The following is a 26,236-nucleotide window of genomic DNA, read 5'->3' on the forward strand; positions in this document are numbered from 1 at the left end:
CCCACCGTTCCCTTGGCCCCCCTCCGAGACCGGGGTCCCCGCCTAGAACTTTGATCGCTCGTCTGATCAACTTTAGAGACCGGGACGCGATCCTACAGTTCATCCGCAAGAATGGTCCCCCCCGGTTTGAGAACCAGGAGATCCATATTTACCCGGACTATACGAAAAAAGTGCAAAACCTGCGAAGTGACTATTTAAGGGTCAAGAGGCGGTTGAGAGATCTCAATATAAAATACAGCCTAATGTTTCCAGCCCGGCTCAGAGTGCAGTATGCAGACAGGGTCCATTTTTTTAGCAATCCACAGGAGGCCACGGACTGGATGGATTCGGCGGGCCTGGAGGGGCAGGCCCAACATCAAGGATGGCAGGAGCGGAAGAGACGGAGCGGTCGACAGCGTTCTCAGCCTGGCCGCACTGGGGGACAGCAATCTGCGCCACAGGGGACGCCGGACGGAGGTCCCATTATGGTGGGGCCGGATGGCACCCTGAGAGAAGAGTTGGGGGGCATACCGACGCAAAATCAGTTTTCCCCATTGTGTCTTGTCCAAGAAACTCAATCGAAAACGGAAGGCACTGCTGACCCACTGGCTGGTGACTCGTGAGCCACGTATTGCAAGTATGGGGACTGCCAATTGGGGGATGGTGGTCGGAGGGGCCGCTCCAGAAGGCTGTAAGTAAGGACCTCATCGCCACTGTAACCTGTTTCTAAAAGTGAAGCGACTGTGGGGGGATCCTCGGTTTAGGAGACTATAAGGGGGGGGCCATGGGAGAGTAGCTGTTTGGGGGGGGGGGGGCGCGTCTCCGCCACACTGCAGTCTAGGTCTCCCGGCTGTGGAGTGCTGTATCAGCTCGGCTAGGCCTCAGGTTGGGCGGGGCTGTGCAGCATCGGGCAGTCGGGTTGTACAACAAGGACTGGGGTTCTTATTTTTGTAGATTGTCACTGTTGTTTACATTGTTGCGGGGGGGGGTTTTTAGGGGAGTGTGGTGGCTAAGGGGCAGAGTCCCGAGTTCTCGCACCTAGGTTGGGTTGTGCGGACGAGGTTCTACTGCCTGTGGGTGGGGGGGATGGTTTACAGTGTTGGGTTTTATGGTCTTTTTGAGGGGAATGTTCAATGCCGGGTCGCCAGGGGTCATGAGAATTTTTGGAGGGGACAGAGAGGTACCCATCTCTATACATTGAGGTTTTTCCCACTTCTGCATCAGGTAATGTGGTCAACCGGAACTCTTTATTTATGGCAGGCGAGCAACAGGTCCATAAACTTATAACGTGGAATGTCAGGGGGCTCAACAATAGGGTCAAGCGGATTCGGATAGCAACGTACCTGAGGCGGTATAAAATAAGTGTGGCCTTTATACAAGAGACGCACCTCTGGGGGGATTGCCTGAAGTATGTCCAACGGCGGTGGAGGGGCCAGTTTTTCGTGACCTCCTACTCGGGGTTTGCCAGGGGGGCACTAATTTGGGTGGCGCCTGGAGTCCCCTTTAAGGTTTTAAAGAATAGTCCTGACGCCGATGGGAGATACGTGGTGGTGGAGGGGACATTGGATGGGAGACATATCTGTTTAGTGAATGTTTATGCTCCAAACACCGACGATGGGGATTTTTTGGCTAAGGTCCTGGGGAAACTAGACCTGGCACCTGATATGGAACTCATCATAGCAGGAGACTTTAACTGTGCATTGGATGGGGAACGGGATAGAGACCCCCCGAGGGTAGATGGTAAACCTAAGACACAGGAATCCATATGCCGGATGATTGATAATTATCACTTACTAGACATATGGCGGCACCGTAACCCCGATAGTCGGGTCTATTCCTGTTACACTCCGGCTGCTAACACGCATAGTAGGTTGGATTATTGTTTTATTCAGGAAACAGCGGCTGGTCGGATTCTCGAGACACAGTACCTGGCCCGATATCTGTCCGATCACTCCCCCCTGCTGGTGGCCTATACATTGGGCCGTCCACGTTCCAAAATACCGTTATGGCGATTGAATACTGAGGCCTTCACGGACCCGGTGTACAAGCCGGCGATCACGACGGGGTTGGAAGACTATTTCACAACAAATTGAAATACGGCAGGCTCAAGGGCGTCCGAATGGGATGCGATGAAAGTTGTGCTGAGGGGGATATGCCTGTCCACGGAGGTGGGGGTGAGGAGAGTGTTAGAACGGGATCTGAAGCAGCAAGAGCAACGTTTATGGACCCTGGAGGTAGAACTGCCCACAGACCCTGAGGGGCGGCCAAATGGACGGAGCAGCGACAAAGGATAGGGGATCTATGGGAGTCACTGGGCAAGTATAATAGGACCACGAGTAGGCGTCGCTGGTACACTGAGGGGGATAAAGCCGGACGCCTCTTGGCGTGCCTGATAAGGGTGGAGTCCCAACCTCTCCCGATACTGGCCCTTAAAGATGGTCAGGACCAAATAGTCTATACCTAGCATGAGATTAACGCAGTATTTGCCTCCCACCTCCCAAAAATATATTCGGAGCCCAAACGTAGGGTTGCCCCACAGGCTTTGGAAACCTACCTTGCTGAGATGGATTTACCCGGCCTTGACCCAGACAGTCAGGAATCCCTGGGGGCACCCTTCAGAGGGGAGGAGGTGAGAGCCGCGATCGCCCATTTAAAGACAGCTTAATCCCCCGGAATGGATGGCATGGCAGCGGAGCTATACAAAGAGCTGGTGGAAGGCCTGGTCCCCAGGCTCCTGGACATAGTTTTGGAGGCCGGTGAGACTGGCGTATTGCCTGCCTCCATGCGTGAGGCCCTGATTGTGATGATCCCCAAGCCGGGGAAGTACCCCTTACTCCCCGCCTCTTACAGGCCAATCTCAATGCTTAATGTAGACCTTAAGATCATTAGTCAAGTATTGGCCAACAGATTATTATCGTATCTTAGGCGCTTGGTACATGATGACCAGACCGGTTTTATTCCTGGCAGGAACGCGCTGCGGAATATCCGCCGCCTTGCCCATGTCATGCAATCACTAGAGGGCAAGGTCGAACTAAATACCCTGGTATTCCTGGATATCGAACAGGCGTTCGACTCGCTCAGGTGGGACTATCTATGGCAGGTGCTCCAAAAAATGGGGATCGGTGAGGGGTTTGTGAATTGGGTCCGACTTCTTTATGCTCAGCCGGTGGCAAGGGTCCGTACGGGACGCTATGTCTCGGACACGATATCACTGGCCAGGGGGACGCGACAGGGATGTCCGCTCTCCCCCTTGCTGTTCGCCCTGGCAATGGAGCCATTAGCGTGCCACCTCCGTAGGATCCTCCAGGGGCAGGGTATCCAAATTGGGGCCATGGAACATATTGTTTCACTGTACGCAGATGATGCACTGGTATATATACGGGAGCCAGAGCGCTCGCTCCCGGTGCTGATGGCAACTCTGGGTCAGTTTGCTGAGGCCTCGGGACTCTATGTCAATAACACTAAATCACAATTATACCCGGTTGGGGCGGAGGCGGTGAGGAGCGGGGTTCCCTTCCCAGAGTTGGGACTTCCATGGGTGTCGGATGCACTACGTTATCTCGGGATCTGGATCAGTAGGGACAGAGAAGTTTTTTACCAACACAATATGGGGAGGGTTCTTAGAGGTCTCCGAGGCAGCATTGCCTTCTGAAACACACTCGGGCTCTCGCTGATGGGGAAGATTGCCTTGATTAAAATGGTGGTGCTGCCACGATGTCTCTTCACAATGCAGGGCTCCTTCTTTGAACTCCCGCATCAGGTCTTCAGGGATCTTGATGCGATGCTTATACAATTACTGTGGAATGGAAAACGGTGCCGGGTAAGCCTAGAAGTCATGAAACGTACTTGGGGTAGGGGCGGTTTAGAAATCCCGGACTTTGAACTTTATTATTTTGCGTCCCAACTACAGCACGCGGTGGCCTGGCTCGATACAGACCCTTCATGGGAACGATCGCTCCTGGCAAACATATATGGGGATCAACAGCTGGGTGCGCTTCTCTGGCATGCAAAACGGCAGCAGGACCAATGCCCCCCACTGGGCAGGTTGTTGGCTGCCATTTGGGCCAGAGTGGTTCGACGACTTATACGGGTGCGACCGTTTGCCCCAGAGGCGGACTTCTGGCTGATGCCGCCCTTCGCGCACATAGTCCGGGTCATGACTACTGATAAATGGAAGGCGGGAGGGTGTCTTATGTTGTCATACCTCTACCCCGCCCAAAGGTTCATAACATATCAGGATGCAGTGGAATCTTTTGAGTTGGGACCGGGGCAATTCCTGCAATATGCCAAAATAGCGGCAACAGCACGACATCTATGGCCTATTTTCCCGGAATCCCCAGAACACACGAATACTCTGGTTAAAATGATAGCTATGGCGGGAGGACGGAAACTTGTTTCACACCTGTATAGGGCGTTACGGGAAGACAAAAAACATGCACCTCTCAAAATAAAAGATAGATGGCAGGAAGTGAGCCCACAGGATATCACACCAGGGGAGTGGGGGAAAATACATGAGGGTGTACGTAAGGTAGCGGTGTCCAATAGATTTAAACAGATACAATACAATATGGTCCACATGACATACCTCTCACCCAAGCGCCTACACGCTATTGATAGCTTGAGGGATCCAAGGTGCCCCAGATGCCACTATGCACAGGCAGATTTCCCACATATGGTTTGGTCGTGTCCGATGATTCAGATATATTGAACAGCCATCCTGGAGGACCTGTATAGAATAACAGGGTGGAGAGTTGCCCTGGAGCTGAGTACTTGTATCCTGGAACTGATTCCCCGGGACCCTAAACGTAAAATCCGCAGGAAGTTCTTGGTGTTGGGACTTGTGATTGCTCGGCGGCGAATAGCAATCCATTGGCTGCAACAGAGTGGGCCGCTGGTTGAGAAGTGGAAGACGGACCTGCAGGAATGGGCATTAGCGGAGGAGGGGCATATACGCAGCACTAGGAAGGATGCCAAACTCCCGGAAGTATTGCAGACATGGGGGCTGATGATCCAGGAGATAGGGAGGAGCTCCCCGACTTCGACACAGATAGTGGTGTCAGATGTTAGTCAGGTGGGGATTGACTACCCCAGGCGGGGGGAGAGACGGGAGGATACCCCTGGTTGAGATGTAGGTAGATAGACCTCTAGGTGGGTGGACCCGGCGAGGGGGGGGGTGTGGGGGGGAGGGTAGGAGGGGGGATGTTCAGTTGAAAGTTCGAACGATTGGTATTGCTAATGTTAATGCATATTGCAGATTTGGTACGCACTTCGAAGGTAACCAAAATTGGACTAACAGTTGCTGGACAGAGACAGTGAGGATTCTTAAGCAGAATGGTTTGTAAAATAGAACTGTTTTACTATGTGTCGTGAACCTCAAAACCGCATTAAAGAAATTTAAAAAAAAAAAAAACTAACCAAGCCTACCTCTGCTAGGTTGTGTATTCCATGTCTGGAGTTTGAGTGACAGGGGCTGGGGGATTCCAGGAGACAGGGTGAGTCAGCACAAGGCTGAATAGAGAGATCTACATGGAGAGTGGTGGGAGGAGTTACACCTGGGTGTGAATAGGGCTGTGCCTTTCGTCCACAATGCTGGCTCCACCTCCTGTGGTACGTCTGATGTCCCTGGCCCACACTGTCAAACAAAAGAAGGAGTCGTGTAAACAAAGTGCTCCAGGACTGACCAGAACTGGTTTGGACTAGGCAAAGGCCTCTCTGCCTTCAGACAACAAAGAGAAAATGAGTATAAAAGAGGGGACCCAGACCCCAGAACTTTAGATCACATTTGGGAAAAAAGAAGAACCTTTGCTGAGGAGAGGAACTAGAGAGAAACTGAGGAGGAGACTATCCCTAAGCTGAGTGCTGTTTGGGGGATTGGCCTGCAGTGGTTGCCTGACTGCCAAAGAAAGGAGAAAGGAACTTTGAGCTACTTTCATCAACTTGTAAAGCATCTCCATGGGCTTGAAGATAGAGCTTGCCTCCTGCTGAAGTCTCAGGGACAACAGACTTCACCAACCAGCTCCCCTGAATTCCCTTGCTGGGAATTTGAAGTGCCTGCTGTTGTGCTGGGCCTTCTGAGAGACTGCGTGTCGCTGGGAGCTAGAAGCGCGACTCACGGAGGAGAAGCATGTCGTCGCCGCAGCCGCTGTCGTCGCATCACTGAAGAAGGGTGTCACTGCTGTCGCAACGCAAACGCCGAAGCACCTCGCATCACCGTAGAAGAGTGTCGCAGCAGATGCCGTCGCATCACCGGAAAAGCGTGTCACAGGGCCTGTCGCAGCTCAGAAGATTCACAGCATCGCCGCACGGCCGTCGGGGGTACACGCATCACCTCATAGTTGTCGCATCAAGGAGAAGACGCCATTTTTTTTTCATTGCACCGGATCTTCATCGCATCACGGCGCTGCTGGTTGCATCGCCACGGAAGCGCAGTAAGAAACCGACGCATCACCTCCCCACGCCGAGAAGAACCGACGCATCATCGTCCCCTACGCAGCAGTAGGGAACCGGCGCATCACCGTTCTTGCATGTAAGGAACCAACGCATCACCTTCCCTGCAACTCTTTTGTTTGTATAGCGTTACGCATCCAAAGGTACTTTGAACATAAGTGTCGCATTTACCATCTAAAGAGAACTAAGCTATTTCTACCATTTTTTGAGTACAGTATTGTGGATTTTTGTTGTTTATGGTCTTGTGATAAGTCTACATAAATAATACTTATTTTTATACTACAACCTGTGTGGTGTCCCTTTGTAGCGTTGTCACTCTATTACTGTATGTGTTCACAAATGCTTTACACACTGCCTCTGAGATAAGCCTGTCTGTTCATACCAAGCTAACGAGGGGGTAAGCAGGGATTATTTTAGAAGGGTACCCCCTTACCCTGACTAGACGCAAGGGTCCCTATTTGGTCAAAGATACCTACCTCTGCCAACTAGAGACCCCCAAATCTAACATTGGTGGTCAGCGGTGGGGATTCTGGACTTGCATTTGTGACTCATATACAGTGATTGGTGGACACTACTAGTGAGTGCAGACAAAACGCAACCACATACATTTTGGTAGATTGTTTTTCCTGGGATTTCCTATTTTTGCCAAGAACTGCCAAGTTTAATCACCATGAGTAAAGCAGCATCCATCGCATCTGTGGATTATGATTTTGAAGAGGAGAAACTAGAAAGCTACAATGCGAAACAGCTAAAGCACTTCTGCAGGAGATTTAAAGTTGCTATGACCGGTCTCTCCAAGAAGGATGAGTTCCAAAAGGCGCTGAGGGCCTGGGTGGAAGCAAGAAGTACCCCTGAGCATGTGGAGGGGGCTGAAGATGCAGAAGGGCAGCTGGAAGGGCCATTGGGTCCAGGGGGGAGGAGAGCACCTTCCCCAGCAGGTAGCAGTGTTTCTGCCAGGGCCTGTCCCCAGAAGAGCTGGAGGACAGGGAGAAGTGTAGGATGCATGAGAGGGAGCAGACCAAGCTCAAGTTGAGTGGGCAGTTAGAATTGGAGTTACAAACTAGGGAAATTGGCCCTAGAGGAAAAGAGGATGCAAATGGAGCATGAGTTGAGAATGAGGGAGCTTGATTTTGAGCTCGAGAGGTTCGAGGCCATGAGTGTCTCAGCCCAGCAACAAGAAATGTGTGTAGCTCAGAAAGTGAGCTTTGCTGAGTTGGAGGTGGTATCCAGCTCAGATGGTGGCAGCAATATTGAGTTATCTAGTGCTGAGGGAGTAGTGCACACACCCAGAGATGTGGTGCCTGACTTGGAGGGGGTTGATTTACACCAGGAGGTTCAAGAACGTGAGGTAGCTCCGGTGGTGCACAGTGTCCCTGAGATAGATTGGGCAACTGGCCGAGGGGTTCATGGTCCTAGTGGTGGGAGGGACACTCTACTGACTCTAGATGAGAGGTGCAGGGAGAGGGGTTCCCCTATGGTTGAAGTCCTGGTGTGTGAGTGTGAAGACCGCCCAGAAGAGAGTGGGTTGAGTGACAGAGACAGTCAGATACTGTCTTGCCAATCTCAGGAGAGTGGTGTGGAGTATGTGTGCGAGGCACTGGATGGTGAGGTGAAGGATAGTTTGGTTAACCCTTGCAGGGGGCTGTGTGATCCAATTGTGGGAGAGCATATTGTAAGTCCCTGTTTTCCAGAGCTATGCCAACACCTGTTAGAGAGTGAGTTTACTGACCCCAGGGAGCTCACATTGGAGGCAGACCTTTTGGTGTATTCCAGAGGGTCTGAAGAGGCATTGAGGAATGACCCTAAGGGGAGTGACTCAGGTATCTTCCAACCCAGAGTGGGGGAAGAGGTTCAGTGTAGCCCGGCTAGGTCTCAGTGTAGTGGGAGGGGTGTAGGGACTCACGTCCTGTCTCAGTGGAGAAGGAGTGAGTGTGGGACTGCGTGTCCCAAGGTGCCCGAAACCCAGTCTCAGAGCCTGGATGATTCTTTAAGGGAACACCTGGTGGGGAACCTAGTCTGTCCTGAGGGGCCGCCCATTGAGGGGGATCCCCTGGTGTCTAGTGAACTGGGAGTGTCTGTAAGCAGGCCTCCATCAGTTCTGGTGTCTGGCAGTGCCACTCCTAAGTGGAGGGTGCAGAAGTCCAGAGTGAGGGTTGAGAGGGGGAGAGAGTCCCCAGTGGAAGAACCAGTGGGTCAGGGGCCAGCCAGAGGGACTGAGCCACCGATGAATGGCCACTGTGGCACCATTTCTGTCCTGGGGGATCTTCACGCGCTGTCAGATGGACAGGGGTTGGGAGATCTGCACCAGGCAGACTGTCACACGACACGTGAGTTGTGTGTCACCAACGGGGGGGCATATGTGCTCCCAATGAAGTCCTGGTGCGCCGGACAAGTGTTCAACTGTAGGGGTTGGTCCCTGGGTTGGAGAGCCAGGTTCAGGTGTTGTCTGACCTGGAGGGAGGGACAACCGTAAACAGTGTCCTCACCGGTTGGTCTTCTAGGTGTGCCACTCCAGGTGGGAGGGTACAATGCTCTGGAAGGGGGTGCAGAGTGAGGGAGTCCTCGCCTCTGACCCCGGTTCAACTGGAGGGTTTAGACCCTAGGTTGGAGGGCCAGGTTCAGGGTGTCCTACCCTGACCTGGAAGACCAGTTGCAGGATAGAACCCCTGAACTGGTGGGCAAATTGTGCAGGACACCTGCCAAAGGTGCCCTGACAATTCTGGAAGGGGGTACCGCTCCAGGTGGGAGGGTACAGAGCCCAAAGAAGGAGGAGGAAGACCGGGTGTGGGAAAGCCCACCCCCATCTCCTTTCCAGCCGCCGGGTATAGGCCCGGGGCTGGTGGGTCAGTGCCAGGATGTCATACCTGACCTGACAGGAGGGAGAGTGGACAAAGGGTGCCCAGCACCTGGGGCTACTGTCCCCCGCTCTCCGACGACACAGAGGTTTGAGAGCCCTGAGAGGCATGAGGCCTGGGTCTCCTCTCTGACCACTGTAAGAGGCCACTGTGGCTTGCTGTCTGTCTGTTGGGACACACCTGTGAGCAAGCTACGGTTAGGTGCTGTACAGGTGGTGTCCACAGGTGAGGAGAAGGGTTCCCTATGGACTAGCTTGGTGGGCCCTGAGAGTATGGACAGAGGAATCCAAATGGGTTCAGATTGGCGTAGAACTGGAATATGCCCCTGCAGTTGTGGGCAGGGCCCAGGTTCAATCGCCCAAAGCAGGGAAGCCCATCAAGGTAGTGATTGGTCTACCCTGCGTTTTGGCTGGAAGGAGGTTGTGTTGGACTTAGACCTTTTTGCAGGGTCATCCCTGAACTTTTTGCCTTCCTCCTGCAAAAGTGCATATGCTGTCCCTATTGTAAACTGATGTATGGATTAGTGACTCCATGATTGGGTTATTTGATTTACTGGTCAGACCCTAGTACAGTGCACCATGGGTGCCCAGGGCGTGTAAATCAAATGCTGCTGGTGGGCTGCAGCACTGGTTGTGCCACCCACAGAAGCATCCTGTAAAGTGTGTCTCAGGCCTGCCATTGCAGAGCCTATGTGCAGTCTGGTACTGCCATGTTGTCTGGCCAAGTGCACCCACTTGCCAGTCCCTAAACCTTCCCTTTTCTTCATGGCAGACAACCCTAAGGTAGGCCCAAGTGCAGGGTGCATTGTAAGTATAAGGTAGGACATGCCCTGATGTGTGTGGCATGTCCTTTTAGTGAATTACAGCCATTTTTGTATTTCACTATTGCAAGGCTACCTGTTCCCCATAGGCCAGAATGGGCAGTTTGATTATAAAATCTTTTAATCCTAACTGACTCAGGGAACTTGGTAGAAATTCGAGTTTAGTATGCCTGAACTCAGAATGATAAAATACATCTTTTAGTGAAGTTGGTTTTAACATTATGCGTTTGAAAATACCACTTTTAGAAAGTAGGTATTTTCTTGCCGAACTATCCAAGCCTGCCTCTGCTAGGTTGTGTATTCAATGTCTAGAGTTTGAGTGACAGGGGCTGGGAGATTACAGGAGACAGGCTGAGTCAGCACAAGGCTGAATAGAGAGATCTACATGGAGAGTGGTGGGAGGAGTTGCACCTGGGTCTGAATAGGGCTGTGCCTTCCCTCCACAATGCTGGCTCCACCTCCTGTGGTGCGTCTGATGTCCCTGGCCCACACTGTCAAAGAAAAGAAGGAGTCATGTAAACAAAGTGCTCCAGGACTGACCAGAACTGGTTTGGACTAGGCAAAGGCCTCTCTGTCTTCAGAGAACAAAGAGAAAATGAGTATAAAAGGGGGGACCCAGACCCCAGAACGTTAGATCACTTTTGGGAAACAAGAAGAACCTTTGCTGAGGAGAGGAACCAGAGAGAAACTGAGGAGGAGACTATCCCTAAGCTGAGTGCTGTTTGGGGGATTGGCCTGCAGTGGTTGCCTGACTGCCAAAGAAAGGAGAAAGGAACTTTGTGCTACTTTCATCAAGTTGTAAAGGATCTCCAAGGGCTTAAAGATAGAGCTTGCCTCCTGCTGAAGTCTCAGGGACAACAGACTTCACAAACCAGCTCCCCTGAATTCCCTTGCGGGGAATTTGAAGTGCCTGCTGTTGTGCTGGGCCTTCTGAGAGACTGCGTGTCGCTGGGAGCTGGAAGCGTGACTCACGGAGGAGAAGCGTGCCGCCGCCGCAGCCGCTGTCGTCGCATCACTGAAGGGTGTCGCTGCTGCCACATTGCAAACGCCGCAGCACCTCGCATCACCGGAGAAGCGTGTCACCGCCGCAGCAGCTGTCGTCGCATCACTGAAGAAGGGTATCGCCGCTGTCGGATTGCAAATGCTGAAGCACCTCGCATCGCCGGAGAAGAGTGTCGCCGTCGCAGCAGATGCCGTCGCATCACCGGAGAAGCGTGTCGCAGGGCCTGTCGCAGCTCAGAAGATTCCCTGAATCGCCGCACAGCCGTCGGGCGTACACGCATCGCCTCGTAGTTGTCGCATCAAGGAGAAGACGCCATTTTTGTTTCATTCCACCGGATCTTCATCGCATCACGGCGCTGCTGGTTGCATCGCCACGGAAGCGCAGTAAGAAACCGACACATCACCTCCCCACGCCGAGAAGAACAGACGCATCGCTGTCCCCTACGCAGCAGTAGGGAACCGACGCATGTAAGGAACCGACGCATCACCTTCCCTGCAACTCTTTTGTTTGTATAGCGTTACGCATCCAAAGGTACTTTGAACATAAGTGTTGCATTTACCATCTAAAGAGAACTAAGCTATTTCCACCATTTTTTGAGTACAGTATTGGGGATATTTGTATGTTTCTGGTCTTGTGATAAGTCTATATAAATAATACTTATTTTTATACTACAACCTGTGTGGTGTCCCTTTGGACTGTTGTCACTGCCTCTGAGATAAGCCTGTCTGCTCGTGCCAAGCTACCAAGGGGGTGAGCAGGGGTTATTTTAGAAGGGTACCCGCTTACACTGACTAGACGCAAGGGTCCCTATTTGGTCAAAGGTACCTACCTCTGCCAACTAGAGACCCCCAAATCTAACAGTGATAAACGCCACACTGACTATAATCAGCAGGGCAGCTTAGTGCTCTATTTATCTTAATGTTAACATATGCAGGACAAATACAGCTGTACACTTGTGAGAGAGTTCAAGTTTAGCACTGAAGGCCAAGTAACCGGAAACAAAGCACTTTCGCAACCTTTACAAAGCACATGTGCCCCAAAGTGTATATGTATTCCATTTTGGGGTATGTTATTTTAAATAATATCAAAATCACATTTTACCTGGTATTCATATAAGATGGGCAGATCCACATGAAGATTTTTCACACTACCATCATGCCATTCAAACTGCATCATGGCTCTCTGCAAATGAGAAAAATAAGAGTTATTTAATGGGGAAAAATACAACATGTTCACCACAACAATACTAAGTAATAAGCGCCATTCCAAAGACCTTGTTCTTTTAGGTGCTGGACATCCTTTGAGGAATGGCTGAACTTTTACACAGCAAAGACAAATAAGTGACATCCTGAGCAATTGGCCATTGTATCTGCTCTTGCGAACATGTCCCATTTTCAGCCTACCACGCCAAGCTCACATCTTAATAAACCAAGCTTAAGATCGGTGTGTTTTGCAAGTGCTGGAGCCTGTGCAGAAGGTAGGGTGGAAGCAGTAGATAAAAGGCAGTTTGACTAGTTTAGATGGGATATAAGCAAAGTAATGATTGCTGGGAGTATAAGCATTATTGTTTGGTAGGGAATGGTTCTTCTCAGGGTCTGCATCTTAGAGAACGGGTTCTCAGTGCTCAGATGATTTGTGGAATAAGGTTATCCATTAATATTCAGAGTTATTACACTGTCTGTGAACATGAGGGATTTTGTCCAGAGGCGGTGACAGCAGAAGGGCAGGCCACAGCAAGAGAAGTTGTTACAAAGCATTCTCGCAAGGTGGCCTTCGCGATGGCTAAGGAATGGTAGAGGAATAATGGAACACTCATTACTCATGGGCAGAGACACATTCATTTGGTCACATGCCTCATGGTCATAGGAAATGCATCACAGTTATTACTTCCTACAAAAACGGTCCATTTAGAGCTTGAGGCCAAACTGATACCCTTGGAACTGGCATAATTGCCTTGGATCCTCAATACATAATTTGGGGGAAATTGTATGATTTTGGACAAATCACTTTATCTCCCTGTGCCTCAAACTGTAACTATGTACTAGCACAACTATATAAGAAAGTATCTGCAATACTATGGTGATAGGGTATCTCTTTTTAATTTAGTCCTTTATCTACTGTTTGCTGCTTATGTCCAAGGTTTAACTTGGGTCCAAGGTTTACCTTGAATATTCCTAAGAATCTCTTCTCGACACTTCCTCTGATTCTGTTTTACATTTTTGATTTTCAAATTGTCTTCATCAAGTTTCAACAAAATGAAAGGCCAAATCACAATCTCGTTCAGCAGTATGATCTCAGAGGTACAAGCACAATGCCAGTAGAGTGGATTATTTCTAGCTCCATTTTAATATCACCAAAAGGAGATTGGTGAGGAAAACTGCACTGTATAACATTCAATCCAAAAATAAAAGAGGGAAAGGACACTTTAAACCAAATAAAAAACATGTATTGCAAGACATTTCCTCGCTCAATTTAACAAGTATCAGACATCTTAAGTTGCATAGCTCTGCCATAACAGTCGCCTACAATGTTATTACAACTTAAATGTAAACCCTTCTAACCTAAATCACAAGATCAATTTACTGTTACATGTAGGCGGACAAAGTCTGGAGTAGTAATCTCCAACATCACATATAAATCTACTCAGATAAAATTAGTGTACAGTTCCAATAGGTGAGCTACCGTTCTTGGTAGACCATGAGATCTGAAGCACTTTCACTCAAGTGTGCAGAATTGAGACACAATACTTTACTGCTTTCCTTCTGAAATTTACTGATAACTACCTATTTTTTCCTTATCGATTATTCAGGGTGTGTTAAGTTTAGGGCTGGGCTTGGCATCTGCTTTCTGGTTGGAACTCTATAATCATTGTCACTACAAAAAATGCATATTTTGAACAACAAACTTGACACCAATGGCAGCAAGCAACATTACCATTGGTCATCCACTTCACAACCTGGCGATTCAAATAGTTATAAGAATAAATAAATCACATTTATATCTCCCCCTCTTTCCAGTTGAATCTAATAATCTGTACTTGAAGTTAGTGTTAACTGTCAACCATGTGGAAAACTAAAAACATGAGTTTGAGTACCTCATGGAGTGTTGAGGACACCGTTTTTTGAAGAATAGGTACAAATTCTTCCACAGGAGAATATGCATTAGGTGCTAACACCTGATAAAGGCTTAGCTTCTTGCCTGTAAAGAAAATAATATAGACATATTAATGGCTTGCCAGCATTTACAGTAGTGACATACATTGACTGTATTGCCTACTAAGACAGTGTATTCATATTTTTTTTTACAATATACAGTGTGTTAACAGGTTTAAGTGATGAAGTATACAGACTCATTTCTCAAAGTAAAAGAAAATAAGTTACTTACCTGTAACTACGGTTATCCAGTATTGGTATCTTTCATAGATTCACATGCCTGAATCATTCCCCATCGTCGAGATGGGAGTCCCACGGTATAATAATCAAGCAGTATTCAAATAATGCCATAGGCTATAATGGCCCTGAGCCATGCTAATGTAGCCTATCTATGTCCTTTTTAAAAAGGACCAAATGTTGAATCCAGCCAATCAGCTGTTAGCCCCCTCTAGAACCTTCCCAGCAGAGGCATTTTCCCTCAGATTGTCCCAGCACAAGTGAGAAGTGAGTGTCTTAATATATTAAGGAAACAGCCTCTATGTGGAGGAGGGTGGGTGCATGTGAATCTGTGAAAGATACCAATACTGGATAACCAAAGTTACAGGTAAGTAAGTTATTTTCTTATCCAGTATTGGGGTATCTTTCATAGATTCAAATGCCTGATTCAGAATAGCACTCAGTGCTTCCTGAAGCATCACTGACAGACTAACGGAGCCGCGAAACGCTGGAGGAGTGAAGTTATCTCGATGCCGGCACGGGATTTCAACGTGACACGATTACGCAAATTTACATAGGTAGAAAAGAAGTTCGTCCTCCAAGGTAGCCGGCCAAGGAGACAGCCGTCTCACAATTGGGACTCGGCTGTCCCATCACGATAACAGATTTACTTCAAAGGCCCCAGGGCGAGTTGGATGAGTCACGGATAGTTAAGGTTCCCCATTTACGCACTTTTCTAAGAAATTGGTTGGTCCTGAAGAGAACCTCAAAAGATAGAGGTTCGAAACGCGTCGACCAGATTGGTCCTTTTTGCACCCATTTGAGAGGCTCCTACTAAAAACGTTCTTTTGGATTTTCATTGTATAAAAAAAGAAAAAGTATTATGACATATATAGAGTATGTTAGTGAATTTTTCCCAAAGGAGAGGTGTCATTAGGACCGCTTTGTTCAGTGTATGTCGAGTGTGTGTATGAATGAATCGGCCATGAATGTTTGATGAATGAATGCAGTTTGAAACCTCTACACAGGGGATCAAGACTATCGTGTAGTGTTGTCTAATACATTTGTATATATACCATGATGTTTTTTGTAAAATGTGAATGTGCAACGAACAATTGTTGAACGCACAAAAAGAGAAAAATGAGAAATAAACAATAAATGTTCTTCTAAGCAAAAAGAAATTCATAAAGCCCTCCTTTCATGTTTCACTTCTCATGATAGGAGTTATAATAAGGGATTGGTTGTAGTGATTCTCAGCCTGGACAGTATGTTCTGTTTTTTCTGATTCAGAATAGCAAGCAGTCACATCCAATCTTTCAGTTTTTCTGTTGCGGATGATGGGAGACTTTAACACAGATTGAACCCAAAACATCATAGGTAACAAGAACAAACCCCTGAGGGCTACACCTGTGTGTAATGTATATGAATGGATGCACAGAATATACTCTTAACCCCTTCGCTGCTGCGGAGCAGGGGGCCAGCGCGGTGGGCCTGTGCTCATGACGGAGCCGCTCCGTCATGAGCCACAGTTGAGCTGTGCTCATGACGGAACGGTTCCTTCATGACTCCGCCCATTTGCGTTGTCCCCCCGCACAGGCGGGGAAACAGCGCCGCGCAGGCGGAGCGGCCGCCAACGGGAGTGTCATGACGGAACCGTTCCGTCATGAGCACACGCCAACCGTGGCTCATGACGGAACGGTTCCGTCATGAGCAGGGAAGGGGTTAAAAGCATGGTAAAACATCACTTATGTAACAACATCTCCATATACATAGTATTAGTGAGAGGGAAAGAAGGAATAATAATGTACCCTGTAGTATACTTTATTTAGATATGTTCTTCATTATATATATATGTAATGACTCACGGCCGAAGACCGTGGTGTCGAAACGCGTCTGAGTCACTAATTACTAAACTTCTCAAAGGAAAACCTGTGTGCGACTGATTTTTTCTCGCGCCTGGATCCGCGCGAAGAATATGCAGTTTAATATATATATATATATATATATATATATATATATAAATTCACTTAAAAAACCATAGGTTTCACACATGTTATAGTTAGCTGGACATTTCACTCGTGAAAAACCATTGAAATTCCCCCGTTATAGTTAGTGCAGGCAACTATAACTCACGCGACCGCAATCCTCTGCTCAAGACGTCAGATATTACATCACTGTATTTAGACACTTATTTACCCATGTCTTCTTCCATTAATTTTTAGCTATACATATATTACAAATATTTTTTTTTCAGAAAGACACATATGTCATCAGTGATGTAATATCTGACGTCATCAGCAGAGGATTGCGGTTGCGTGAGTTATAGTTGCCTGCACTAACTATAACGGGGGAATTTCAATGGTTTTTCACGAGTGAAATGTCCAGCTAACTATAACATGTGTGAAACCTATGGTTTTTTAAGTGAATTTGCAAGGTTTTTTAAATGCTAATTCCTAACTATAACGTGTGTAAAACCTATGGTTTTTTCAGTGAATTTGTACGGTTTTTTAAATGCTAAGTTATGTATTTATTTTATTTTTTTTAAGGTTTTTCACCGTGCGCGTACCGTACGTGCACGGTGCGCTTCGCGTACCGTACGCCCACGTTACACAGTTCGCGGAATTTTTCCGTTTCTACCGTACGCGCACACTACGCGCACTCCGCGATTTTTCGAAACAAAATTAAAAGAAATTTTGGCCCTTGGGGGTCCTTCTGGGACCCCCTGACAAAGGCTAGGGGGTCAGGAATTGTCCACCCTGCCCCCTTTTCACGTTCTCCACTTTTGTTTTTCACCCCCTCAGACTGCGAGAGACAAAATGGCGGCCGACACTTCCTGGTTTCGACCGATTCGAATGTTTACTAAGATCTAACAACCAATCAGAATCGCGCTCGCGCACGGCAGCGTGCGCGTACGGTAAGTTTTACCGTACGCGCACGGAGCGCGCTTATAGATATATATATGCTTTTAAATGCTATTTTCTCAGGAAATACTGAACAGATTTACATCAGACCTGCAAAAGGCGCATCCCTGACCTGAGGACTACCTCTCTGCCAAATTTCAAGTAATTCTGTTCAGCCGTTCGGGCTGTAGCTTGGACGAAAGGTCCTACGGAAAAATGCGTGGGGAAAACGCGTTTTGGGACCCCCCCTTTTTCTCAGCCCCCGCTTGACGAATCCCCCCGAGACTTTCAGGGAAGGAGCGGAGCGGAGCGTCCCACCTATTTTGAAAATTTAGCGAGGATTCGTCAATCGGCCCCAAAGTTATTCCAAATAGAATGTTGCGGATTTCCTATGGAAACACGATCCTAACTATAACTATCTACTGGCGACCGCCAGTAGATAATATATATATATATATATATATAAATTTACTTAAAAAACCATAGGTTTCACACATGTTATAGTTAGCTGGACATTTCACTCATAAAAAGCCATTGAAATTCCCCCGTTATAGTTAGTTCAGATAACTATAACTCGCGCGCCCGCAATCCACTGCTCATGACGTCACATATTACATCACTCATGACATGGTCAGTGGCATCACTCATGACATCACTGATGACATCATCCTTGTGATAGAGTGGCGGTCGCGCGAGTTATAGTTATCTGAACTAACTATAACGGGGGAATTTCAATGGTTTTTTACGAGTGAAATGTCCAGCTAACTATAACATGTGTGAAACCTATGGTTTTTTAAGTGAATTTGCAACGTTTTTTTAAATGCTAATTCCTAACTATAACGTGTGTGAAACCTATGGTGTTTTAAGTGAATTTGTAAGGTTTTTTAAATGCTAAGTTATGTATGTATTATTATATTTTTTATATATTTATTTTACAATAAGCTACCTATGCATATAGTTATAGATTGACTGTATCCTGTAATATGGAATGGCTCGTTTAAAATGTTTTTTTTTTTTTAAGGTTTTTCACCGTGCGCGCACCCCGCGATTTTTTGAAAAAAAAATAAAATGTTTTTTTCACCCTTCGGGGTCCTTCAGGGACCCCCTGACAAAGGCTAGTGGGTCAGGAACTCTCTACCCTGCCCCCTTTTCACGTTCTCCACCTTTCTTTTTCACTGTCACACACAAAACACACAAAATGGCGGCCGACACTTCCTGATTTCGACCGATTCTAATGTTGACTGACATGTAACCACCAATCAGAATTACGCTCGCGCACGTTATGGTGCGCGCATATAGATATTTATGTACTTTTAACTGCAATTTTCTCAGGAACTACTGAACAGATTGACACCATATATGCAAAAGGTACATGCCTGACCTGAGGACTACCTCTTTGCCTAATTTCAAGTAATTCTGTTCAGCCGTTCGGGCTGTACCTTCGACTAAAGGTCCTATGGGAAAATGCATGGGGAAAACGCGTTTTGGGACCCCCCTTTTTTCTCAGCCCCCGCTTGACGAATCACCCCGAGACTTTCAGGGTAGGAGCTGAGCGGAGCGCCCCATTAGTTTTGAAAATTTCGCGAGGATTCGTCAACCGGCGCCAAATTTATTCAAAATAGAATTTTCTGATTTCCTATGGAAACTCGGTCCTAACTATAACTATCTACTGTCTACCGCCAGTAGATAATATATATAGGGGCTCGGGATTTTCGGAGTCCTCTGGAAGCAGCGTGATGGACGGATTACAAACTGCGGTGTTCTGGTGAGGCCCATGCAGGGCTGAATGGGGAGAATTTCAGCAGCGAGAATGTGGAGGCATTAAATGAATGCACACTGCAATTCCCAGAATACATCTGGGTGAGTCCACTTACCTGATTGGCCCATTGGAGGGCGTATTTGACTAAAGGAGCCAAGCGCCACACCCCTATATTGACTCCTGGTTTCACAAGCAGTTTGACCTAAATAAAGGTTTTCCTCGAACCTGCGCTGGTCTGAGTGCGCTTCAGTGCATGGGCACACCTGTTTTTTGATATATATATATATATATATGGGTATATATATATGTGTGTATATATATATATATATATATATATATATATATATATATATATATATATATATATATATGCAACCACAATCCTTGGATGAGACACAACCAGGAACGGACCACCACGCAGGTAATTAATATCCAAGTGTAGCTTTAATTCTTCCCTTTACAACAACATGACGCGTTTCGCCCGGATTCAACCGTGCTTGATCAGATATATATATATGAACTGAAGCCTCGTAAAGCATCATGGGTCTGGTAGTCTGGTAGTCCCTCTTTGTGGAAAAATAATTAAAACACGCAGGTAAGTGAGATGTCACAGGTGGCAGGGGACTTCCTCATAGTGCAAAACTGCTCCTCACGTATTCGGCCGCCCCAATAAACAGCCATGGACCCGCTGACGATATCACGGTGGTGCTTTCCCTCGACCTGGCGGGCCGAATTATCTGAACTGAAAGATTTGCCTTTTGTGGGAAGCACTCGGAGCAATCTTCTTTGCACAAGGGAGTACCTGCAACCATTCACCATCCAATGCAGGCTGCGACGCGTTTCGGGCCTTGCGCCCTTCTTCCTGGCAGCATTGAAAAACCACAAGCCATGGTACCAGATGCTTCCCTCAATTTATTTATTTAATTAACATAGTCACGCCCTTATGGGCCGGCAGCACACTCACCGCCTCGTAAAGCATCATGGGTCTGGTAGTCCCTCTTTGTGGAAAAATAATTAAAACACGCAGGTAAGTGAGATGTCACAGGTGGCAGGGGACTTCCTCATAGTGCAAAACTGCTCCTCACGTATTCAGCTGCCCCAATAAACAGCCACGGACCCGCTGACGATATCACGGTGGTGCTTTCCCTCGACCCGGCGGGCCGAATTATCTGAACTGAAAGATTTGCCTTTTGTGGGAAGCACTCGGAGCAATCTTCTTTGCACAAGGGAGTACCTGCAACCATTCACCATCCAATGCAGGCTGCGACGCGTTTCGGGCCTTGCGCCCTTCTTCCTGGCAGCATTGAAAAACCACAAGCCATGGTACCAGATGCTTCCCTCAATTTATTTATTTAATTAACATAGTCACGTCCTTGTGGGCTGGCAGCACACTCACAGTCTCGTAAAGCATCATGGGTCTGGTAGTCCCTCTTTGTGGAAAAATAATTAAAACACGCAGGTAAGTGAGATGTCACAGGTGGCAGGGGACTTCCTCATAGTGCAAAACTGCTCCTCACGTATTCGGCTGCCCCAATAAACAGCCACGGACCCGCTGACAATATCAAGGTGGTGCTTTCCCTCGACCTGGCGGGCCGAATTATCTGAACTGAAAGATTTGCCTTTTGTGGTTGCAGGTACTCCCTTGTGCAAAGAAGATTGGTCCGAGTGCTTCCCAAAAAAGGCAAATCTTTCAGTATATGTATATATATATATATATATATATATATATTACCTACTGGCGGTCGCCAGTAGGTAGTTATAGTTAGGACCACGTTTCCATAGGAAATCCGCAACATTCTATTTTGAATAACTTTGGCGCCGGTCGACGAATCCTCGCGAATTTTTCAAAATAGGTGGGGCGCTACGCTCCGCTCCTACCCTGAAAGTCTCGGGGGGATTCGTCAAGCGGGGGCTGAGATAAAAGGGGGGTCCCAAAACGCGTTTTTCCCATGCATTTTTCCATAGGACCTTTAGACAGGGCTACAGCCCGAACGGCTGAACAGAATTACTAGAAATTTGGCAGAGAGGTAGTCCTCAGGTCAAGGAAGTGCCTTTTGTAGGTTTGGTGTAAATCTGTTCAGTAGATTCTGAGAAAATAGCCTTTAAATCAATATATATATCTGAGCCAGCTTACGGTGCGCTTACGGTACGCTTACCGTACGCGTACGGTGGCGTGCGCGAGCACGATTCTGATTGGCTCTTAGATCTTAGTAAACATTCGAATCGGCCGAAACCAGGAAGCGGCGGCCGCCATTTTCTCTCTCGCACTGAGAGTGATTTTTAAAATATAAAGCCCAAAAACATGTAAAGGGGCTGTTTAGACAGCTCCCACACACATAGCCATGTTGAGGGAGTCCCCAAAGATCCCCCAAGGCCAAAAACGGAATTTTAATTTTTTCGGTAATTTCGCCGATTACGCTTACCGTACGCGTACGGTAAAAATTTAAAAAATAAAATAAAATTATCCACACTCTCTCCACCCCGTGTGCTAATGGTGCCCGAAGGGCACCATTTGTGCATGGCTTATAAAATATACGAAAAATTAAAATATTACCTTTCAAAACGAAGTGCATCATATGTCCTCCATGTGCGCACGGTGCGCGAAGCCCATCGTGCGTACATGGCCCATCTAGCGTAACGTGGGCACGCGGTGCGCGTAGCGCACCGCGTGCCCACCGTGCGTGCACGGCACTAACTGCGTAAAGTGGGCGCGCGGTGCGCGAAGCGCACCGTGCGCGCACGGAACGAACTGCGTTAAGTGGGCGCGCACGCCACGAATGGCGTAAAGTAACTTAGCATTTAAAAAAACGTACAAATTCACTGAAAAAACCATAGGTTTCACACACTTTATAGTTAGGAATTAGCATTTAAAAAACCTTGCAAATTCACTGAAAAAACCATAGGTTTCACACATGTTATAGTTAGCGGAAATTTTACTGATAAAAAACCAATGAAATTCCCCCATTATAGTTAGTGCAGGCAACTATAACTCACGCGACCGCAATCTTCTGCTGATGACATATGTGTCTTTATGAAAAAAAAATATTTGTAATATATGTATAGCTAAAAATGTATGGAAGAAGACATGGGCAAATAAGTGTCTAAATACAGTATTAGCATCAGCAGAGGATTGCGGTCGCGTGAGTTATAGTTGCCTGCACTAACTATAATGGGGGAATTTCATTGGTTTTTTATCAGTAAAATTTCCGCTAACTATAACATGTGTGAAACCTATGGTTTTTTCAGTGAATATATATATATATATATATTCCAAAAACTCAGGTTTCCCGCTTCCCCGGAACCTTTTTCCAATAGAGCGCACTCAAAGCCATCAGCGTTTCGTAAGCAATATTTCATTTATTTTCGTCTCCACTGCTTACAAGTAGACAAACGCGTTTCAGCGTTACCGCCTTCGTCAGTGTCTATACAATCATTGCATTGAAAATGTTTAAATAAAGTTTTAACGTAATTCATGGAAATGGAAAATAACGTTTTTAAATAAACATAGAAGAAGATCCAGTGATGCAGACATCGATATTGTTAAATCAGCGGCCATCTTTGAATGGTCAATACATTACATTCCTGTATGAATTCATGACTTAAATCTGCTTATATATCACTTATTTTACATTGCATATGATTATCATATATCATTTTCAAATTTTTAAATGATATTGTGGCTAATTCAGCCGCATTACACAAATTTCGCCCTGTATGGGCCGATCTTCAAAGAGGTCTGCATTATTTACATTTTAATGGACAATAAGTAATTTCATAAGGATTTTCATGGGCTGTGGAGAACCATCCAACTAGCTTATATGGACCCACATTTCCTCTTCATTGTTGAGTCCTTTCGGTATTTTAGTTTGCAATTTTATAATATACTTTGATTCTAGGATACGTAATTTCTTCACCTGGTCTCCTCCCCTTCCAGATTTGACAATCTGGTCCAGGCAGAAGAACCTGAGAAGATTGCTATTGCTTTGGTGTTCCATTTCAAAATGACGGGCAACTGGGTAATTATGGTCTTTATTAGTAATTGCCCTAAGGTGTTCTAAAATTCTTTTTTTTGTGGGATGTATTGTACTTCCCACATATTGTTTTCCGCATGGACACACCAAACAATACACTGTATGATCCGAATTGCAATTCAAAAGCTTGGTAATCGGGGTTCTCCCTGTTTTCCCTGGTATTGTATAATCTTTCACTTTGTGGCTGTTTTTACAAGCTTTGCATTTCATGCAAGGAAAGAAACCTTTAACAGGTATAGGTTTCCTCTTCCTAGCTACATAGTGACTTTGAACCAAATGGTCTTTCAAAGAATTTCCTCTCCTGTATGTTACTAGGGGGTTGTCAGTTAGCATTTTACCCACTGTAGTGTCAGATTTCAATATTTTCCAATTTCTTTTGAGAATTTGAAATACCTCCGGTGATTTTTCAGTAAAGTTAGTGATAATCCTGATTTTTTCATCTTTACTTTTAATCTTATCCACAAGTAAGACACTTCTTTCAATAGAATTGCAATGGAGCTCTGCTTTATTCAGAATTCCCTTGCAATATCCTCTTTTCTGAAATCTCACTTTGGCCTGACTAATCGCTTTGTTCAACTCCGGGGTCTTGGAACAGTTTCGTTTCATTCTCAGAAATTCCCCAAGTGGTATGTTGTTAACTACACTCCTCGGATGACAGCTTCCTGCATGCAGGATCGTGTTTCCTGCTGTGGGTTTACGATAAAGGGCTGTTTCTATGGTGTTCTCTTCAATATACACCCTGAGGTCAAGGTATACCACCTCCTTACTGCTGATGCAACTCGTAAATTGTAAGTTTTGATCATTAACATTTAGAGCTTTTATGAAGTCCTCTGCATCACTCTGTGGACCACGCCACAAGATGAACAAATCATCAATGTACCGCGTCCACAGAGCGATGTTATCCAACCATTTAGCATTGGTACCGGTCCAGGCAACGTGCTCCTCCCACCAGCCCACGAACAAGTTCGCGTAGCTGGGGGCGAAGCACGTTCCCATCGCCGTACCTTGTGTCTGTAAATACAGTTGTTCAGAGAAAATGAAGATGTTATTTGTTAAACAAAACTCCGTCAGTTCCATCAGCATCTCATTATGTTTTCGATATTTCAGCGGTCTCCTATTCAGAAAGAAGCTTATAGCCTCTAAGCCCTTGGAATGAAAAATCGATGTATACAAACTGACAATGTCCAAAGTTATCAACAGCATACCAGGTTCCCATGTGATACCTTGTATGATACGAAGAAAATCCTTAGTGTCACGTAAATAGGATGTTAAATCCCTCACCATCGGAGAAATAAAACTATCTATATAGACTGAGGTATTCTCCAAGAGACTATTCTTAGATGAAACGATCGGTCGTCCAGGAGGCCATGTTTTACTTTTATGCACTTTCGGCAAATGATAGAACGTTGCCAATTCAGGGTGTTCGCATTTCAAGAAGTTCCAATCATCCTGATCTAAAGTTCCTTCGTCCCTCCATTTTGTGATCAAAACATGGAAGTCTGAAATACTCTTAACGTACTGCTGTTTACTGATTGGAGTGTAGTGCTCCAACTTCTTCAATTGGGATAATGCTTCGTCTTCATACTGTGTTCTTCTGAGGATAACTACATTCCCCCCTTTATCAGAGGGCTTTATGATGATTGATTCATCTTTTTTCAATTCCTCAATAGTTTCCCATTGTTTTTTTGTTAGATTTCTTCTTTTGATATTAAATTTGCTTTTTTGAAGATTCTTTAATTCATCAATGACCATATCCTGAAAAGTATCGATCGCATCATATGGTGTTCTTGGTATCGTTTTGGATTTGTGTTTGAGATTGCTTTTGCAAGTTTTTTGTGGGATGCCACTTTCTTCCAATCTCTGAGTTATGGAAATATCTTCTTGTTCATCCTCTAACTCATGAAGTAACACAATGGTTGAAAGATCGGCTCCTGTCAAATCATCATCAGCCTCCATTGCTGTTGTTGGCGGCTGGCACGCTTTGGGATGTAGGAGGTGTAGTTTCATCAATTTGACCTTTCTGATGAATTTATAGATATCTATACGTGTTTGCGTATAGTCAAATGCTGGTGTGGGGCAAAAAGTAAGTCCTATATATATATATATATATTCACTGAAAAAAACATGGGTTTCACACACGTTATAGTTAGGAATTAGCATTTAAAAAACCTTAGAAATTCAATGAAAAAACCAAAGGTTTCACACATGTTATAGTTAGCTGGACATTTCACTCGTAAAAAACCATTGAAATTCCCCCGTTATAGTTAGTTCAGCTAACTATAACTCGCGCGCCCGCAATGCACTACTGATGACGTCACATATTACATCCCTCATGACATGGTCAGTGACATCACTCATGACATCACTGATGACATCTCAAATGACATCACTGATGACATCATCCAGTGAATGTGTGTTTTTCTGAAAATTAAATATGTTTAATATATGTATATCTCAAGGTCGATGGAAGAATAAATGAGTATATAAGTGTCTAAATTGATGATTTGTTTTTGAAAAATTGATTGTATTACTGACTGATTAAGTGTATCTTTTTGAATACATGGCTAAGTGAGTAATGTTTAAATGTGTAAATACCTGTATCAGTCTTTCACTTTGTGTATAAGTGTCTGCATGGGTTGGTGAGTAGCTACATGGGTGTTTATATAGGTTATTATTTGGTTTTTTGAGTCTCAGTATGAGTGTCTGAGTGTCTTCATGGTGCGGTGGGGGGTATTACGTAGTGCATAGATGCATGAATGAGTGACTCACTGTTTGTATGTGTTGAAGACAGCATGTGCGCAGGACTGTATGGGTAGATGAGTGTGTGCATGGGTGTGTTAGTGAGTGAATGACTGTCTCAATAGTTTCTTCATAAGTAACTACATATGGTTTAAACTAGTATATGTGACTATTGGTGTATATAAGTGAGTATATGTGAGAGAGAGAGATTGAAAGAGTTCCTGTATGAATAAGTATGTGGTTCTATAAGTGATTGTTTAATAGTCTAAGTATGTGTAAGTTTCCGTAGAAGTAAGTGTGGTGGTGTGTGTATAACTGTATATGCAAGTAAATGG

At 46.1% G+C, this 26,236-nt stretch overlaps 1 protein-coding gene across 2 annotated transcripts in view; it reads right to left on the bottom strand.

Moving 5' to 3' along the window:
• Nucleotides 1-26,236, bottom strand: part of VWA3A (von Willebrand factor A domain containing 3A) — a 598,738-nt gene that overhangs the window by 342,921 nt on the left and 229,581 nt on the right. For both annotated transcript variants that reach the window (XM_085629052.1, XM_085629053.1), the window contains 2 exons: nt 14,199-14,302; nt 12,206-12,286 (listed from right to left, as the gene is read on the bottom strand). In XM_085629052.1, coding sequence (XP_085485178.1) covers nt 12,206-12,286; nt 14,199-14,302 — 185 coding nt within the window. The remainder of the gene's footprint in view (nt 1-12,205; nt 12,287-14,198; nt 14,303-26,236) is intronic.

The sequence above is a fragment of the Triturus cristatus genome, chromosome 10 (genome assembly GCF_964204655.1).
Source record: "Triturus cristatus chromosome 10, aTriCri1.1, whole genome shotgun sequence".
In the NCBI taxonomy this organism is placed as follows: Eukaryota; Metazoa; Chordata; class Amphibia; order Caudata; family Salamandridae; genus Triturus; species Triturus cristatus.